The sequence below is a fragment of the Phaethon aethereus genome (assembly GCF_964289735.1).
Source record: "Phaethon aethereus genome assembly, chromosome: 14".
Classification (NCBI taxonomy): domain Eukaryota; kingdom Metazoa; phylum Chordata; class Aves; order Phaethontiformes; family Phaethontidae; genus Phaethon; species Phaethon aethereus.
Genome location: NC_138590.1, coordinates 12,875,684 through 12,895,405, shown reverse-complemented (window position 1 = coordinate 12,895,405; position 19,722 = coordinate 12,875,684). Strand labels below are relative to the sequence as shown.

Here is a 19,722-nt window from a genome sequence, read left to right as displayed (position 1 = left end):
ATTTATTTATTGAGATTTATCTAAGGACCAGGAGAAGTGTGGCAGAGCCAGTGATCCATAAACATGTTGTTTCTACATGAGACTGGGTTGTTTGGTTTGCTTATGTAACATCTTGGCCTCTAGTCACAGCGTTAAATAATTAAATATGCAGCTTCAGTAAGCAATGATTTAAGCAGCACGCATGAAAATTGCCTGGAGGAAGGAAATAAATTCAACCCCAAGCTCCCTGATTCTCACATTGAGAATGAATGCGTTTAGTTTGTTGGTTCTCCATATATTTTCAAGAGGGTATTTGGTTCACTGAAGCACCTCCATTTCATAACGGCTTTGGGAGGACGCAGTCAGCGACGCTTCCCAGCGCGATGTGCTGCTTATTGAGGTCACCTCTGCATTCGGCAGCGGCTTTGGTTTCCGAGTGGAGCAAAGGCATGGTCCCATGTACTGCATGCTGCAGTGATGAGTAGGGAGGCAGTTAATTAGCAAGATACAAATCAGACTTAAAGCTCAAAAGTACTGGATTTTCTCAGAATGGCTGCAGGATTTTTAAGTGTTTCCAGGGATCTTGGCATAGCCTCACTTTTCTGTAGTCCAAACCATGCACATGATTCTTTGTGTGCCCAGATGCCAATGCAGATGACCTGTGCAGGAAAATGTGGGTATAGATGGAGTTAGAAACTGCCTATAAGAAGATACTGGCTATCAGCTCTTATTTCTTTTGCCTTTAGAGAAATGAGACCAGTCAGGAAGATGGCCAAAAGTAATGCGAAGTCCGATCACCTGCCTTGTGCAGCACAATATTCCAGGGCGGCTATGGCTTGGACTGGGTTGTGTAGGGCTGCGAGATGGTGATTTGTCCAAAGTTCAGCCTATGTTGGTTAACTGAGGGGTCTGCTCTTTGTAGCCTTTGAGCCACAGACCCCAACAGAATTGCTATTCAGGCAGCTGATGTTTATCAGGCTCCACAACAAAATACGTTGCCAGAAGCTTTCCAGCACTGCAGTGCACAGCAGCCTGCAGGAGAAGCGGCAGAATTGAAGTAAGAGCTACAAAGGGAAGTGTAACTCACCTGAAAACTTTCTGAAATGTGGGAAACCCTGCGGTTGTCTTGGCCTGCACATGACTGAAACGGTTTAAAAGAAAACATTTGCTCCTGTGGTGGTATTTGTCTTTTTTTTTTTTTTAATTGGGCTGTGCATGACGCTGGTATTTTAATCCAGGTATATTTAATAGACAGAAAACCAGGAATCTTTTACACCACAGCATCAGTCCAAGCAAAATGTACTCAGGAACTCTTGATGCCTCTTGCAGCCACACCCATACTCTCAAAGCACGGCTGGATATATTCATTGCTATTTCACATGTGGGTTTGTCTTGTAAAAATTGCCCAGCTATGCCAAGCTTAATGGTGATTTTATGACATACATAAGCATTAACAAAACCTAAGTAAAAATAGTTGAGGGGTTGTTATTTGGGTAGAAAACACTGCCCTTTTCTAATGAGAGATCACCCTCTGAAAAGCAGAGACCTCCCTGTTTGATGTGTCAGATGCAGGTTGTATCTACAGAGCTATTAGGATCTCAGCAGATGGGTTTATTTAAATATATGAAGCTACTATGTGATTTTCTTACACCTTTCACTAAAAGGTTGTGCTAAATCTCTTCTTCCCTCTAGGTCCCCAAGCAGTGGAAGCACACAGCCAAAAATTTGAGGTGAAAACCCTCTCTGGAAAATTGCTGTTTTCTGCAGATGACAATGAAGTGGTGGTTGGAGCAGAGAGATTGAGAGTTTTAGGTAAAAGATTATTCACTAAATCAATGTTTTAATAAGCTCCTCTTCAAATTTTAGAATAGTTTTGCCTGACTTTCCTTCATGCTTGCGGAAAGCTTCTTTTGAAGATAAAGCCTTTCACTGTCTTTATTGCTTTGAATCGTCCCCAAGCAGATAATGGCCAGGGGTTTCTGCCTGAAGGGTTTCTTAACTTGCACAATGTGTTATTTCCCCTCCAGAAAAAACTCCCCTGGAAGTGGTTTGTCTGTCTCAGTGAAGTATTTTTAAAACCAGCTTCGGAAAGTGAACAACTTTATCTCTTGGGTCTGGGATGAAGGACGGTGAGGGATCACTGCAAGGATGCTTGCTTCCATGGCTGCAGTCACTGCATGTAGGGAAACCTCAGGCTTCATGGTTTTGATCGCACCACTTTCAGCAGCTCCTCCGTCATTCTAACGCAAACACTAAGGAGGAGGCCTGCAGTGAAAAAGTCAGCGTGAGATAGGACCCGGCATTAATCCTCTGAGTAGTTTGGCGTCCTTTGTATTAATTATCTTTCCTTAGCCATGTGCAAGAGCATGTTGTGCATCTCTGAGCCATATCCAGCTATGCTGCGGCTGAGTTGAGCACCCCGCGCACAGGAGGAGAGGCCAACCTTACCAATGCCACCACTTCCCCACCTACCTTTTGAGACAGAGGGGGCAGCTTGAGCTCTTCTTTTGCCTGTGCAGGATCTGCCTCCCCAGCTGTCCTGCCTGCTAGGCTTTACGTCAGTAGGTCCTAATAAAAACTGGGGATACACTTTGGGTTTGGGAAGTTGGAGTTGTTTATTGTTTGTTTTGGGTTTTTCTTAATTAGAGAAAAGAAAGAGTTATGGTAATTGTAAAATTTTAAAATGTAATTGATAGTTATATGATGTTACAACTGAGGAACTTGAAATTTCTTGCTCTCCAGTTCAATCCGTACCCTTCGGTTAGATAAGATTTGCTCATAAACGTTTTCATGTAGGACCAAACTGGATAACTCAATATTGCTAGCAGTTAGTCACACAACCATGCCACTGGTCTCTGTGGATGCCCTGATACCTGTTTTCTAATGGCTTGATTTGGATGCATCTGTTCACTACAAATTGTTCCTTACTTCTCCAGTAAGCTCCTAAACACAGAGATCAATGAAGGAGCTTAGAATAATCTAGAGTATTTTTATTTATTGTTATTTGCTACATACTATATAGACTATTATTGGTATATTATGTATAATCTAAAGGAGCTTAAAATGAGGACCTTAAAGTCTAACCATCATGACTGGGACTTTGTATCCAACCATTAACATTTTTCATTACCTGATGTTGTGCTACTCCAGATAGTTCCTGTTTTTAGAGAGGCCACGTGTAGCTCTTTGCAAGTCACTGTTGGTACATACTTGACTAGTTCAAGTCATCAGCTATACGAAGTTAGGTGAGTTTTATAGGATAAATGTTGAACTTCACAGAATTAAGAGTATCTTTTTTAGCTTAAAACTTTGAAAAGGACCATTCAAAATTCTTTCAGTGTTACAGAGCTGGCGAGCATTTGTCACAGCTCGTGTTCTACCGCAAATCTCCCATCACACTGCACCCTTCAGAGTGAATTGCTTGCACAGTCTTTGTGCAGGGTAGATGAAGTCAGGAAGCAACAGTTTTTAAGTGTTTTCTTGGAGACCTTAAAATAAGAGAGGTTTATATCATTGGTTCTTCAAATAAATACAGAAACTGTTCTTTACAAGTTTCAACTACTCCTTTTCAGATTACATACTTTAAAAAATATTGCTTTTTATTTACTTTGTACTTTGGAGAAACCAGCAATTCTTTTTTGATTGTTATTTTGCATTTCTGGCTTGTTTTCGTCTCCAGAATAAACAGCATCAAAAATACTGCTAACCACTGTAGTACAGTTTCATTTTTATCTGCAGCTGAGTGTTTCTTGGGTTTTATTTGGCTTATGCAGATCTGTCAGAAAAGAAAAGGTAGAATGATACCACTGGTGATGTTACATGGCGAGAATTTCAATGACCTTGAGCCGAAATGCTTTCGGAGTTCATGCTTGGCTTTGTTTTTCTGCAGCTTTGCTTCCCCATTCTAATTTTATCTCCAAAAGTGGTTGCCATGGCTGTTTGCCATGCTGGGAAGTGTTATACCATATGTTCGTATTTCTTCCAGTGTTTTTGCTGCACTTGAGGCTAGTCCAACATAGTACGCAGACAAATTCCTTTGATCATTTTTCTGGTGTTTGGGATCTCAGGTGCTGTGGGTATGTGTCTGCTGACACCTATCTGCGCGATGTAAATAATCTCAACTTGTTCTTGTCATTGCTGAACACGTACTTGTTATAGAAGGAAGTGTATGTCTGCAATCTGGCATGAAAGTCATCTCACAGAGGTTAGAGCAGCAGTTACTGGGCTTGTGGCTAGCTTTTAATCTTGTTAATGATAATTACTTTTTTCTTTGTACGCTCTTCAAAGTTGATTCTGAAAGTTTGTTCTACAAAGGAATGTTGAAGCCTTGTCATGAGAAAAGAGGTGCTTTCCTTTTTTGAAATGGACTCTGCTCTGGGTAGCTAAAGGATTTTTCAACATTAGCAAGGCATTAAAAAGGGAGGAATACACAGAATTATGGATTAAAAAAATACAAGTATGACATGTGCTGCGTTTGATCGTGCTTCAAAAAATTGCACAGCATGCGTAATGCAGATTACCAAATGAAAAAAAGTGCTTTTTGTTTTAATTGTATTTTGGGTGGTTATTTCTGATTTTTAACCATTAAAGGACACAGAAGGACAGAGTTGGTCCCCTCTGCTTTTCATGCATGACGTAATTTAGAGTATTTCAGTGATTTTATTTGTTTTAGTGAATCCAGTCAAACCTGTCATCACAGGAGAGATTGGAGGATAACAAGAACTTCTGTTTGAGGGGAAGGGCAGCCCTCTGAGCTCTTTGACTGTGGTCAGCCTTTCCAGACACAAGCACAAGTTCCCTCTGCCTTGCTCAGAGCCAGCGGGGAGCTCAGCAGCTGCATTGGTCCAGATGACTCAGAAGGAGCTCATGTTGCCTACAAAAAGTCATGTAGAAACAGCCTTATGCCAAATCTGGTCTGGCCTTTTTCTTCCGAGCTTGCCTGGCAGTGCCAGCCATTGCCCAGCCATCTCCTCCGCTCTCGTGGTGGGATCGGATGGCAGCACATCCTCGTCTTAGCACTGCTTTCCTTTACAAGCTTCACTCCTGTAGTGTTTGGTCTTTTGTAAGATACTGCAGCAAATCTCGGAGCTGTTCTCACTCCTCAGAACTGTGACTCTGCTTTTGCAAGGCTTAGATTTTGAAGGCAAAATCTGCCACTTCTCTGCCTGCTGAACATCACCATGGTGCTGCTCCTGGGGTTGCGGGGGGGCGAAATGCAAACCTTCCCTGTGCTGGCCGTCGCCACGGTCAGCAGTGCACTTCGGCAAACACCACGTAGACGCACGCTAATGGCTTGCTGGGTGTCCCCCGCTGGCTCATAAACACATATGGTCTGCATTACGGGAGATGGATGAGCTGGTCCTAATTGAATTCCAATGTGGTACAGCATACAGCGGTTCTCCTCCCTCCCTCCTTCCCTCCAGAAATGAAACATGTTTGGATCATCTGAAAAATGGTGCATAAGAAATACTCTTTAGTTGAAAGAGCATTACAAAATAACTTTGATATATATTAATTACCAATTGCATTTTGTAGCATATTGAATGTTATAGCATTTATAAACAAAAGACAATCATAAAGCATTATTCTGACTGTTAATTAGCTCTATTTATTCTCCAGATTAGTTTTTAAATATGCCCTCTAGATGCCACTTGGTACTAATTAACAGAGTTACATTATTATCTCTATAGAAAAGCATTTTTAATTAAATCTAAAGCAATTTAAATTAGCATGAGTTTTTACAGAAATTAAACTCTGGTCAGATGCTTAATTTAGCCTTATAAGACAACATCTGATGACATGCCAGTGTCAGTTCTCCCAAGGGCCTTGACGTCTTTTTTGGAGATTATTTTTTGAAGTTTGTTTTCAGGGAAACTTGCCAGTATACGCTGGTGTTTAATATTTATGATGGATTTAACCAATTTTTTTTAAGACTAAATATTGATGGGAATCCACATGCATTGGAGTGAGCTGAGATAAAAACGCCAAAGCTGCATTCCTGCAGCTTTACAGGCTTTCACAGTCCCCGGTTTTGAGTGGTGAAGGAAGGTTTGCGTGGGAGGTAGGATTGCATGGGCTGGATGCCGTCCCGTTATATATCAACCATGCTTTTTAACCACTTTTAAGATTACCATTTTGCTTTGCAATAAGGACAGGATTACTTATAAAACCACAAGGTCCCTTTTCTGTAATAGGAGAATACAGGGATTCCTGTATTCCTGCTCCCACCCTGGGTCCCTGGAACGTGTTCCTCAGACTTTTATAGTGCCATAGCATAAGCTTTTCTTCTAATATAGCCTCATGATAAAAAATTGACCAAAGCCTTTCCCTGTGGCAAACCCTAACTAAAACAGCTGTACTTAGAGTGGGGTAGGATGCCTTTCGCCTCGCAGCATAAAGACTGCAGGAGCTTCTCTGCTGAGTGTGATGTGTGACCCATCCGCCATGCATTGCAGTCTTCCCCAGCACCATGGCCTGCTAAACCGAACCTTTGATCTCGCCAACCCCTTGCATGCCCTCCTTTCAAATAATTAGCCAGTAGCTCTATTTCTACCTTGTAGCTTTTTTCCACTGTAGCATATTCCCTCTGGGTGATGAACTATGTGGAGCATGAAATGATGGTCACAGGTTAGACTTTCAGGAACGTTAGTTTGGGAGCATTTTTTATTCTGGTTTCTCTCCAAGCGCCTGGGAATGCACCTGAAAAGAGGAGTCAGCTGTCGAAACGTTATTGCAAATTTATTAATGTTTGGAGTAATTAATTCGAAGGCACATTTTCAGCATTTTATTTATGAGCTGTATATTAAGGACTTCAGAGGTTTTAGTGGAGGAACACCGACGATGAAACAACATAGCCCAAGCTTATGGTCAATGAGACGACTGCATGATTGTCTCATAGAAAGCTCTTTTAAATGGAAGGGTTTGGGTTGGGGTTTTCTCTTGCTGGGGGCAGAGGGAGTAACCTGCTCTGTATTTGCAGAATACAAAGTACTGGGCTTCACTACCCATGGAAGGGTTAAAAAAGTATTTGCAGGGTCCTTCACTTTGGGCAAGAGGACAACACGATTTAGTATGAATGTGGTGAGCCAGTACGTCTGTGTAAGCTGGCCCAGCTGTCTCTAAAGCTTCACTTCTACAAACGTTTTCAGGGAGCCTTGTATTAGCTTCATCTGTGGGGAGCCCTGCAGAACTGCGGCTGCAGTGCCAGCCTGGTTAAAGGACTCTGCTCATATTTCCTCAACATTACGATTTTAGTAGCTTCTTGGCATGTCCTTTCGAGCTTATGTTTGCTGCAATATTTACAGCAGAGTAACTTTAATGAGTGCAAGAGTAGTTGTATTTCATTAAAATAATCCACAAAGCTATTTGACTGGTGCCAGTCATTTCAGAGGGTGGTGTAAGCTGGAAATTTAACAACTTCCAGGAATTACCTCACGTTTTTGCTGCATGTACCCATGTTCAGAAACAATTATTTATGGGTCAGGACATGCACAGTTGCCCTTTACAGCAGCCATTAGGATTTCAGAATGGCATTTTGCTGATTTGTTTGTGGCAGAAGGAACAACTTTTGTAGCCAAGTGGTGAAACCGGGCCTGATCTGGAGAGCAAACAGAGCTTTCTGGCCTCACCATTGAGTCTGCTGCAACTTTACACCTGAGGATAAATGCCAAGCTTGAAACTTTGTATTGTGGATTTTGTACATTTTTCTGAAAAATATGTCCTTACTACAGGTCTGTAAGTAGCTTTTTCAAAGGAGAAATAATGCTATAAGACTCATTTCTTAGCAAATTGAAGCATTTTCCTACTACGGTCCTTTGCCTTTACAAAGGCATCGGAGAGGAAGTTGCCTCTGACTCAAAGATGGCTCGGTGCTGCCGAAGCGTGGCCATGGAGCCTCGCTGGGGTACCTCGCTGTGCTTCTGGAAGCAAACATGGTGCCATCAGCCTGGGGTCAGAGGCCTTTCCCAGTTCACCCAGTTGCAAATGAGCTCTTGCTTGCTCAGGCTGCTTCAAAGGCACCGGGAGGTAGCAGTTGCTCCGGAGCTCCCTTCTGCGCTCTTGGCAAGAGGAAGGAGCGTGCCACGACCGCGCTGCTCACCAGGCTTGGACAGGCATTTGACCTTTTGCTGAAGATGTATGAACTTCTTTAGGAAGTAGCTACGAATAGTCACTGCGCATTCCCTGTAGGTAATTAAGCAATAATACTAATGCAGTCCCAGAGCAATTGCCAAGCTGTCGTGTAGTCATTGGTCCTGTAGAGAATAAAATGAGGAAAGTAGGGAAATAGGCTGACAAATGAAGATACCAGGTTTTGGCACTGGCGCTAGCAAGACTAGAAGCAGCCTCCGCTGTCTGTAGCATTCAGTTGTGGCAATGGAGTTTAATCAGACTTCTTTGCGCCCGTTGCAGAGCTGTGGTGCTGGAAAAAAATACATTTAGCAAAATTAAGGAGCCATGGGGGGAAAAAAATGTTTCCTATCAGTGATTAAAGCCACAAGAAAATTCTTTTTTGCTCTCAGGTAGGAATTGTGCTATTGCTGTGTCAACGTAATAGTCAAGTGCGAAAAAGTTATTTGATCTGTAATCAGCAGTGACAAAGAATTAAAAAGCTATATAGGAAAAATTATTTAGTTGAATTGGGTGGGGTTTTTTCCCCAGAGGCTGGTGTGGGGGTTCTGGATGCTTTCTTACAGATAAAGTTTTTTTCCCATTGTGTAAGGGAAGAAATTAAAATGACCAGATCTTAAGCAAACATACAATTCTTGAATGAATATTTCTGATTGCTTTGTTGCCTTGAGGGCAATAGGTGTAGACGCTGTTGTGCATTTCTTTTAATGCCAAATTCAAACAACATGTCCCTCCTTTTTCAAAATCTACTAACCCAGATTGTAAACCTGTCTTTTGTTGGAGGGAACAATGTGTGTCGGGAGGGAGATATACTGACAAGTTTCCCTTGTGTTTATTTTTGCTTCAAAGTACATCCCAGGCAAAAAGGACAGCATTTATGTAAAGTGTATAGGCTTCTAGTCCAGGCTGAAATGTGTGTTCAGGTTGTGTTATATTAATCCTGTTTAAGAAAAAAGAAGAATCGTCCACCATCAGATGAATATTGATTAAATGTCATAAGGATTATGAAAGAAACATACTGTACACTTCCCAAACACTGAAATCAAATTTAAAAGTGTGGCAGATTTATATTTTATTTCCTAAGTGTCTTCCACAGCTTTCACAACCTGATCTGTTTGAAGCTCACATAATATTCTCCTTGATAAATTTCCACTGTGTATTCCTAATTCACGTGCTCTCCTGAGTTTCTTTGCAACTTTGCACAAGAATGCCAAGAAGAGCTACAAAGGAATTCAGTGATGACATTGCTATTGTTGAGCTGCAGAAAAAGTGTTGAAGGACCCCAAAACTAGTCAAGGAGGAAGTATCTAGAGGTCAGCATAAGTTGTAGCAACCTTTCTTCATATGTCTTTTCTCAGTTTGGATGCAAGTCCTTCTGTTCTTTTTTTGTTATTCCCTTTATATTTCTGAGACACTCAACCACTGAAGCTAGGCTACTGAAGGTCAACATGTGTCTACAGACACATACACCACTAATGACCCACATGCTCATCTCAGAGGTTGTGGCTCATCTTACTGTTTGCCAGTTTTCTAGCTTAAAACCAGGGTTCACTTATTTCTTGGGACTATGAGTCAGATAACTGCTTCTCCTCCACCCAGCAGAGCTGGCAGTGCTGGAGTCACAAGGAGTTCCTGTCTGGCCTAACTCAACCACAGCCTGGTGCCTCAGGGTTGACTCCATGTGCATACAGTGCCAAGACCAACATCTAAAAGTTTCTAAATAAATTATATTACATTTTTATTATGAACATCTTTGTTGATGCTGCACATGATTTCATTACATAGTTTGCCCTTAAAAGAAGAACTCCCCAACATTTTGACAACAAAGTTAGATAGATAGACCAACCTGTGCAATGAACTATTTTTATAGTATCCTAGAAAGAAACATGAATGAATCTTTATGGCTTCTGTTCAGTGCACTGGTCTAACCTAGCCAGACTATTATTGTTGGGCCCTGAAATGGAGCTCTTCTTGATTTCAGATTTGATGGGATTCAAGGGGAGCAACAGCAATTACTATGTTCATCCATTTAAAAACATAAATTAAGGATGAATAAGGCTCATAAAGCTAGAATAAAAAGAAGCGGGCACAAATCATTTCTACCAATATTGTATTGGCTTTACTTTCTGGACATCTGTTTGCACAGACATCTTTCTGAGACTGTCACATATTACCCTGATGAGACCTACAGGGAGAGAACCTCGTCAGAGGTTTTCATGAACAAATTGCTGAATGTGTCCTGATCAATAATACTGGGAGTAGAGGAAGTTTATGAAGATCTCCAGCAACGCTATACATTGCCTCTTGACTTTAGCTAGAAAAAAATCATAGCAAGTCCTTCTCCTTCTCCCCTCATTTGCACAGTACTACATTAAGGCAGAGTGCTAAAGGGAAGACACACTTAAGCCAACTTAATCACCAAGTTCTTCACAGGACTCTCAAGACACCAATTTCTTTATAAATCAGCGGTATACAACACTAAAGGTGTACTGTGGGTCTGGAATTATTACTAAAAGAATATACAGAGTGGGAAAGAAATGTGTTGTCTAGAAAGAAAAGAAAAAGGAAAGCGGGGAACAACTAACCAGGTGCATCTGCACCTGAGTGGAAACCTGATTTCTCTCCTTCGCATTCTGTTCACCCCCAAGTGCTGTTCAGCTGATTGCCACCTCCCCTTGACAGCAGGAGCATCAATCATTAGTCTAAAAATACCTGCCATCGCATTGCATTTGAGCTGTTCTCTCCCTTCCAGCTGACAGCAGTAGAAGCTTAGAGCAAGTTCTGTGCAGAGGGAGCTGTGTGTGATCAGAATCTTGCCACAATGGCTGCGTTGCAGTTCTGGCCAGAGGCAGCAGGGATGGCCCTTGCCTTTGCACCAGGGGAGGTGCTAGGACAGTGTCGTGCAGCTCAGGTACTTTTGCAACACACGGGGAAAGCAAGAGGCAGCATGGAAAGCTGAACTGTTGATGCCTGCTTTCCTCTAGTTGGGTTTGTTGCTGGTTAAGAAGATGCATGTTTCAGCCAAGATTTGCTCCCTTCTTGGGGCATTTGTAACTCTTCTCTCCCTTACGGAGTTGCTGGCATCCAGCCAGTGTTGAGCTCACGCCAGAGCCTTTGCCTTGGTGGGGTGTTAGTACCCGGTCTTTTCTCACAAAGCTCATGGGATTGATCAATGAGCTCCCCATTTGGATGAAGAGGGCTAACGCTTCTCCTCTTCGACAGGAGACGGGCAATCCAACATGCACATACAGAACATGGTGCTTCTGCTTTGTTTCCATGCAAAACTGGGATAAAAACCCACCTTGTTTTATGCTATATCTTGGATTCATGGCGTAAAGCAAGATGATTGACAAAAGCCCAGCCCACCGTTGCTTCCATATTGGAAACAGTGAGGGCAGATCGCTGTGCCAGGCATGTGCTCTGCAGCAAGAAGGGACGGTGTCTTCCTGTGCAAGAACTGGAGCTGTTCAGAAGGTGCAACACACCAGTGGCACTGGAGGGCCCTATGGCGGGTGCAGAATGGGAAGAGGGAGGTGAGAGGAGGTCCAGAAACTGGATGTCGCTCCAGCAACTCGCTTGCAGTGGTCCAAACTGCAACCAGGCTTGTCTCTGGGATGTGGCAGTAGGTTTCTAAGAAAAGACTAGTGCCAGAGAAAATGCAGACTCTTATTTGGCAGACCTGTTCTCATGCAGTCTTTCTTCCAAATCTCAAATGAAAGAAGAGAAGGAAAAAAAAAAATCCCCAAACTCTGAAATTGAACCATGAATGTTCCCTTGTCATAGGACTCTTGATTTTTGTTCTTGCATGAAGTGAACACATATAGGGGTCTTTCACGTTCGTGCCCTCACACCTTATGCACTAGAAGGGAAAAAAACCCACCACTCTTTGAGTGAATCTTTATGGTGATTCAAAACGCTTTAGGTAGGTCCTGTCATATGCTTTATAAGTTCCTGACTGATTGTGTGGAATTAAGTTATTGGGCAGAGAACCAGCTAATGGAAACACATTGATGAAATCATTTTTGAGGGACATTAGATGGAACTTAAAATAAAGCCAAAATGGCTTTATGGATTTTTCAGTCAAACTGTTTATGAACATTTATTGGTGGTAAATTACACGGTGTCAGACGAGGGAATCAGTAAGTACGGCTTTTAACAGAAGTTGCTCTGATACGATGCTGTGAGAAAGACCAGTGTATTGCTTAGGGATGTACAGTATAGAATGCTTAAATACAAATTAAATGATTGTTTTCTCCTAACTGTCTTTGGCTGTTTACATGTAAGTTACTCTTAGCAGCAGCAGAGAGTCTCATAAGAAAAAAAAAAATACTTTCAGTACTTTGCAATGAAATAGAAATTTTGTGTTATGCATTTTTCATGGTAAATAGCAAATGTTTTAATAACAGATAATTCAGGAAGCAGAAACTGTGTTATACAATAATACATTTAATTTATTTGCTTTATACTCAGTAAAGGGAGAAGATTCATATAGTAGCTTTGATTGAGGAGGGAGATTGTAGCAGATAATTCTTGAACTCCTGGAGCTGTGCATTAATACCGTTTGCAAAAACCCATCATTCATCGGGTGGAGGATAGTGAAAATAAGACTAGGAGAGTGCACAACTGGAATACACTTTCTGGTCCTGCAAATCTTGTCCCTTGACTTTGAGACACCAAGTCTTATAGTCATGAATTTGTCAAATATGTTAGATTATCTGTCCCATCTAACTGAAAAGCTGCTCCCATTTTTGCTCCTCTTTTGGTTAGTAAACACTTACTTTTCTTCACAAATATATTTGGGACCAGTTTATTGCCACTTGCTCTCATGCCAACATTGACCTAGAGCCTGTACTTCTTTTTTAAAGTTTTTTATTTTAATGTTTATTTAAATGTTATTTATCCTCCTAATATATTTATAAACAGCATTCGTATCCTTCCTTAGCCATCATGCTGCTAAGCTAAAAAGCGAAGTCCTTTTAGTCTTCTTTTGTAGGATAGACTTTTTGTGTTCGTGCAGTCATGACCGTATTTCCTCTCTCTACACTTTCCTCACTGGGGATGAGCTGGGGCTACATAAGAGTTCAAGGATTCACTGAAGATTCTTAAAATAATGTGAGTTTTTTCATGTTCCTGTTAGACTTGCCTCTTGCCTTTCAGTTAAATGTCACGTTTGCCTTCCCTTTGGCCCTGTCCCACTCCCATGAATCATGAGTAGCACTCTGCCTTTATCCAGAGATGTTCCCATCCTGGAAGCATCCAACGTGGGAAGTAATTTTTATTACTTTCTAAGCACATGACCTTGGAATTCATATTTTTAAATTTCACCCTCTCTCTCTTCTTCCACTCCCTGAGGTCAAACACTGGTTTCTCCATGACCCAGTTCTCCTCTGCAGAGCCAGAATAGCCTGATTCAGTGTCAACAGCACATTTCCCTCAAACTTTCTTTCTTTTTTTGCCAAAGCCTTTAGTAAAACCACTAAATGAGGTCACTTCCTCCAGCCTAACGCCTTCTCTTTCAACGCCATCCAACACTGATGCTATTGTAGCCTGGCTAGGGATTTCCATAGTGGCCAAGAGCCAGACTTTGACACAAATGTCCAGATAGTTGAATCCGTCCAAGCCAGTTGTTTCCATCAGGAGGCACTGTGGGAGGTGCAGATCCCCTGGCCAGAGACCGAGACTCTTCATAGTAGAAGAGAGAGGACTGGTGGGACTGGATACCTTTGAGGTCTATAAAATTTCCAGTAGCACAAAAAGAAGAGGATGGTTATTTACTGTTTTTCACAGTCCAGGGCAGAACAAGCATCCAGTGAAATCATCAGGCAGCAGGTTGAAACCAAAGGAAGAACTTCTCCAGAGTATTTTCATTAATCTGTGAGCCCCCTGTTACAGAAATGGGGACACTTAAAATGATAATTAGGTGAGGTGTGGAAAGCTTATCAGTGTCTCTCCAGTGGCTGGATGGCACGGCCAGCTCAAGGAGTCCCTCAGCTGCTGACAGCCAGAGTCAAGGGAGGCATGTCTCAGTCCTGGTCCCTAGACATCCCCTCGTGGCTGATGTCCTACTCAGTGACAGGGACAAGTGACCCTTTGGGAGATCTTGTGCTCTTAAAACAGAATAATAAGAAACGATATTGTCAAGGCAGGCAGCCTTATCAAGGCAGGTAGCGTTCACTTCTAATTCCTATCAAAGGAGAGAAACAGAAGGATTTGGAAATCTCATTCCGGTTCCAGTGTGTAAGGGACTCTTCCATGGATCTGGGAGTAAAGATGACAGGAAAAGAGGGTTTAAGAACTGTGTGTAGGGAAAGAAAAGCAATGAGATGGAGAAAGGAAAAGCAGGCTTTTTTATTTTCAGCCTTCCTGAAATGACTGCATTGAAGTCTTCGCTGGCTTTGCTTCCAAAGTTTTTTTCTGCATTTAAATTAAATAATGAAAGCCTGGAAAACCCCAAGTCATTAGAGATATACTAAAGTTTCTCTTTATTCTGCAGGCATTTCTGGTTATGTGCAGATCGTTATTTTGGGCTTTGTGTAACTTAAGTAGCTGACTTAAAGTGTGTAAAAATTAATTAAAATTGCCAGCATAAAGTCATCATTTAAGCAATACAGGTGGAAAAGGTACAACAATTGCTATTGCACCTGTCCAGCTGCACTTCCTCATCTTCCTCCCCTCAAAAATCATTGTTTTATTATGCAGATATGGGCAGGTTGCATCTTTTGCTAAGTTTCATTGCAAAGCTAATAGCCAAAGCAATTGTGTAGATAAGCAGAGACTTAAATCATTTGGAAACTGTTGAAAGGCGACAGATCTGATAATAATAACCTTCATGGCTGGCAAGTTACAGCCACTTTTGACAACTTGTAACAATGAAGGCTTATAGTAAAGTTAAGAGCTAAATATCTGTATTGTGCCATAGGATCAATTTCAATTCCAAGTATAACGCTTCAAACTTCAGACTGCTTTTATCATCTTTAAGATTAGTTTGTTTTTCTCTAGGTTAAAAAGGAGTTGGGTTTTTTTATATAAATGTTCGAGTGCTTATTTTCATTCTGATTTTTTTTCTTTAACACAGTGGGAGGGCTTAGTTAATTTGTTTCAATGCAAAGAAAGTGTAGTCTTATTGAAGCCACAGGTGTTTCTCACTTACAGCAGAAGTTACAGAAGGATGCTGTATTAACATGTTTCGCATCATTTCAGAACATTTTTTATTCTAGTGATGACTTCCGGAGTGCACATAGGTAACAACTATAATAGCACGTGTTAAGAGAGATCTCAAACAGTAGATGTAAAAGGTCTCATCAGGATGTGTAGGTTGCACCAATAGCTTTATCAAATTAAAAATTAAGGAAATAAAAAAATGCCACTGGCGCTGTTTGCATGCTGACACTCAAACTGCTGTGACGACTACAGATAATGAATGACACAATGCATCTGAACACAAGACCACAGGTCTAAATTTAAGAATACAGGTCATACTTGCTCACTGGGTAGGCAGCTAGATATTAGAGAACATGAACATTAATTTCGAGTGCACTGCTGTGTGTAAGACAGTTAGTACCATTCTTAGCTGTCTTTTAGTTGGAAGTTTCAATGGGAGCGAGAACGTGACGTTCTGCAGCATAGAGCATCAGTGACAGCACCTGGGGGTACCCTGTGTCCCGACAGGGTATTTTAAAAGTGGAATGGGTTCAGAAAAGAGCAATGAGAAATCCAGAAAATCTGCTTCACAGTGAATGATTCCGAAAGCCATAGCTTTTGAGAGAATCAGAGAAGGTTGTGGTGGTTGGGACACCATCAGCAAGTGTCCACAGAAGGTGGAGAGTCTGCTCATGCAGGGCCGATTGTCTGGCACATGAGGACATGAGAAGATTCAGTGGCTGAAAGTTTAAGTGAGGCCCATTCAGATGCATATTTTTAAATGAGAACAATTAGTGGAAAGGCTTGCCAGAGGATGGCATGGGCTGCCTTAGGCTTAAAACAATGATATGGGGAGAGCGCATCTTTTCTAAAGAGACACAGCGTGGCTCAAGTCTCTAAATATGGACCCAGTGCAGAGATGTCTGGATGAAATGGCCCAACCTGGGTTATACAGGTGGCCATGGAAGAGGATTGCAGTGGCCTGAAACTTAGGAAGGCTGTTTATATTACCTAGCAGTTTGCAGCTTGTGATCTGAAAACAGTCAGCAAATGGGGATAGTGCTGCCTTCCCCACCCTCTCTAAGAGAAGGGGGAAATGAGCAGAAGTTAAATGACTTCTGGGTCACACATCGAACCGGTGGCCAGGCTGGCACTAGAGCAGAGTCTGCTGCCTGCTTGAGCTGTGTTTCATCAGGTGGACACCTCCCTCCTTTTCCCCAGGCAGGAGCACAGCCTGATCTGAGAGACATTTGCAGCGATCGAGCCAAATTTTGGTTTTTTCCTTTGAGTATCCTTTGAGTATGTCTCAGAGCCCAGCAAAAGAAAAATGTCGTGACATGCATCCAGGTTCGTTAATGAGGGATATAGCTGGATTAGGTGCCAGTTTACCAAGGGGGTATCTTTTCCAAGCTCCCTGCGTCAGTTGGGGCAGCAAACACTTCCCGCAGTCGGGGGGCAAGCAGGTGCTTTTACAGCCAGAAGTGCAGTTTACAGGCAAATCCCAGTTGTAATCAAGGCGACCAATTTCAGACGATCAAGGTCTGGCTTTTCCTGGGGACGGAAGGGATGTGTGCAAGAGAGAAATGGGGCCAGGTTACGGGTTAAATTGCACCTAGGTATGATTTGACAATCACTCCCCTGATAACAGCTTATAATGTTTACAATTTGTCTTCTGTTTTGTTTTGTGATTTCAGGAGCAGAAGGCACAGTGTTCCCTAAATCTATAGAAACTCCCAATGTCAGGGCAGACCCCTTCAAGGAACTAAGGTAAACTTTGGAATATGGTTTAACGGTTAACTCAGTGGCGCCTTGTGGGAGTTGTGCATACTTCTGGGCATCATTTCTGCTTTTGCATAAGAGTTTGGGGGTTTGCTTTGGAAGGCATCACCAAGAGGTTGCCATGGAAAAGGGACCTGCCATGTTTACATGTAATATGACCAAGCAAAAGGCAATCACGGGTTGCGAGAGCACCATTTCTCCTCTGTAACATCTCTGCGTACCCTGGGCTCAGCATTTGAAAAAAAATAGAGAAATCTTTTCCTGGTTGTGCAGAGAGGTACCGGAGTCCGTGCTGCATCACAGGGAGTAGCAGCAGGCAAAAGGATATGCTCTCCAGCGTTATCTGTCTTGCAGAAATGCAAACCCTCCCTCACCTATGGAGGGTCTAGCTGTGCATGCGTGTAACTGCTGACGCTCACAGAGATGCTGCTCGCTGACAGCAATGTATCAGGAGGGAATAAACAGCACAGCTCCTGAGAACCAGCTTTGCCCTCAAGCTAATGCTGGGCATTATATCTGTTAAAAAAAAAAAAGTGTGGCACTACAGGTTAGTTTGCGTGACTAGTATCTGAAAAGAGACTAATCATGTGGCCTAATAAATTATGGACTGTATCTCCTGATATCTTCTGACCAAGAGGGCCGTAGACCTTTGCTATCAATGCTCTAATTATTGTTCCTTAGAAAAAGAGAGAGAGAGAAAAGCTGGAAAAAATCTCCAGAAGGACATCTTGTCCTTAGATCTTGGGTTGCAAACTCTCCTTTCCTGGAAACTGCTGGGGATGAAGCAATCTTCAGACAGCTGAAGTTGTGCATGAGCGCTGCAGATTTACTGCAGAAGCACCGAGATGGGAGAGGACCTCTCATTAACTCTCTCTGCCTTGGTACTGGGGCTAGTTATGGCCCAGCTAGATCACCGTGGAAGATGAAGAATATCCTGGCTGCCTTCCCTTGGGTCTATCTCAATCTTTCAGTTTCTCTCTGGAAACACTCTAATTGTTCCCATTTTGCACTCTGGGGATCCTATGTCAGACAGCAAGAGCAGTGGTGGTGTGATTCAGTTTGTTACAAAAGTTTGTTCTCGTTCTCCATACAGTGACTTTAACCCTGCCTTGTGGTTTTCCCAATCTTGGTATACTTCCTTTAAAAAAAAGAGGAAGTGGGGTCTCTGTTCAGCCTGACATGCAGCTGCCAGCGCAGCTCCAGGGTCTGCTGTGGTGGAAGGAGCCCCAGGAGCGCAGGGTGCAGTGGTGCGGAGCGCACGTACCCTCCGTTTCTCCGGGCAGAGCAAGCGAATGAAGCAGTCGGGGGAAGCAAGATCACCGTTAAAATATCCAATAGCATTTGGGTAGCTTACAAAACCAGGTCTCATTTTCAGTAGTGCAAAAAAGATGCAAGATTTAGGTCCAAGTTTGTGGTTACTTAGGACTTTTCTAAACATGGGAGGGGAATTTAATGCAAATAAGTGTAGGGATGTCGTATTAGAGAGGACAAATGTGAATTAAAATGTCTTTAATCTGATTGAGTATGCCTCTGTTCCAAAGGGAATTACGCTAAATGAAATTTAAATTAATTAATGGCAGTATTCATGCAAGTGATTGATTCAGTATATTTGATCTGCTTTAAATTCATGTTGTTATTTCACTTGTTTTATGTAGAGCGCTGTGAGATAACTGACTTCCTTTGAAATTGGTGGACTGAGTGAGAAAAAATCCTCAAAAAAATCTGGGTTGTTTTTTGCTTTTGCTTCTTTTATTTTTTTAAAGGGGAAAATCACTGAATAGGATTTACTTTGAAAAAAAGGTTTCACAGGGCCCTAAAACATTTTGTGTGCTTCTGAAAATTTTATCTTGGCAAAAATAAATGCTTTTCCACCACCCTGAGAAGAAAAGAGACAATGGTAGCACTGTGTAGAGAAAGCAAGTTTTCCCAAGAGAAAGTTCTCTATTCCTCCCTGAACCAAGAACCATCCATCTCTCTCTCCCTGCCTGTTGGAGCACTGGCTGCTTCTTAGGTAAAATGGTGCCTTTTGGGTGCAGTACAGAGTTAATAGAGAGAATAATCTTACTCTGGGGGGACATTTTTTGGTACCTTCCTGTTTTGATAGCACTATGTGCATAAGGTGTCCTTTTGGCCTATTTAAAAAGATGCTGCAGAGGAATGTGCCTGAATGAGACGACAGCCTATGGGTCCCGAGCTGTCCTACACTGCTAGGAAAGCAGCATTATAAACATGTGCTCAGTAGCTGGCTTGACTCTGAAAGACTTTTTCCTATAATAAATAGTGCAAACTTTCTTTTCTCCTTAGGCTGAAGTTCTCAGGGTGGGAAAGAGCACATTCAGCTATTGCAGGCTGTCGCCAGGTGCCACCAGCCACCATCGCTCTTCCTAGACCAAAGGATTACGATTAGTTACGTGATTTATCCGTTTGCTCTTTTCGGTACCACACGGGCTCCCACTCTTCCGTTAGAATACTTCAAAATAAGGTGACAGCGACTGTCACTATCGGAAAAAGAGGAAACCAACTGCTCCTGTGACCACTGGGAGTCAGACCATCTGTATGTCTTCTTTCCCTTCCTCCTCCCCTTAGCAGGCAGACTGATTTCCCCTGCAAGATGGGCAGTACACCTTCGTGCCAGTCATCTCTATTTTCCTTCTTTTCCTCCCATCTCCCAAAGGCCTCCAGTCACGCCCATGTGTC

At 42.3% G+C, this 19,722-nt stretch overlaps 1 protein-coding gene across 1 annotated transcript in view; it reads left to right on the top strand.

The window, feature by feature from the left end:
* SGCD (sarcoglycan delta) overlaps nt 1-19,722 on the top strand; it is a gene marked incomplete at its 3' end in the record, with an annotated part of 128,548 nt that overhangs the window by 79,963 nt on the left and 28,863 nt on the right. Inside the window, exons 4-5 of the mRNA XM_082006230.1 lie at nt 1,672-1,791; nt 16,941-17,013. Of these exons, the coding sequence (XP_081862356.1) occupies nt 1,672-1,791; nt 16,941-17,013 (193 nt within the window). The remainder of the gene's footprint in view (nt 1-1,671; nt 1,792-16,940; nt 17,014-19,722) is intronic.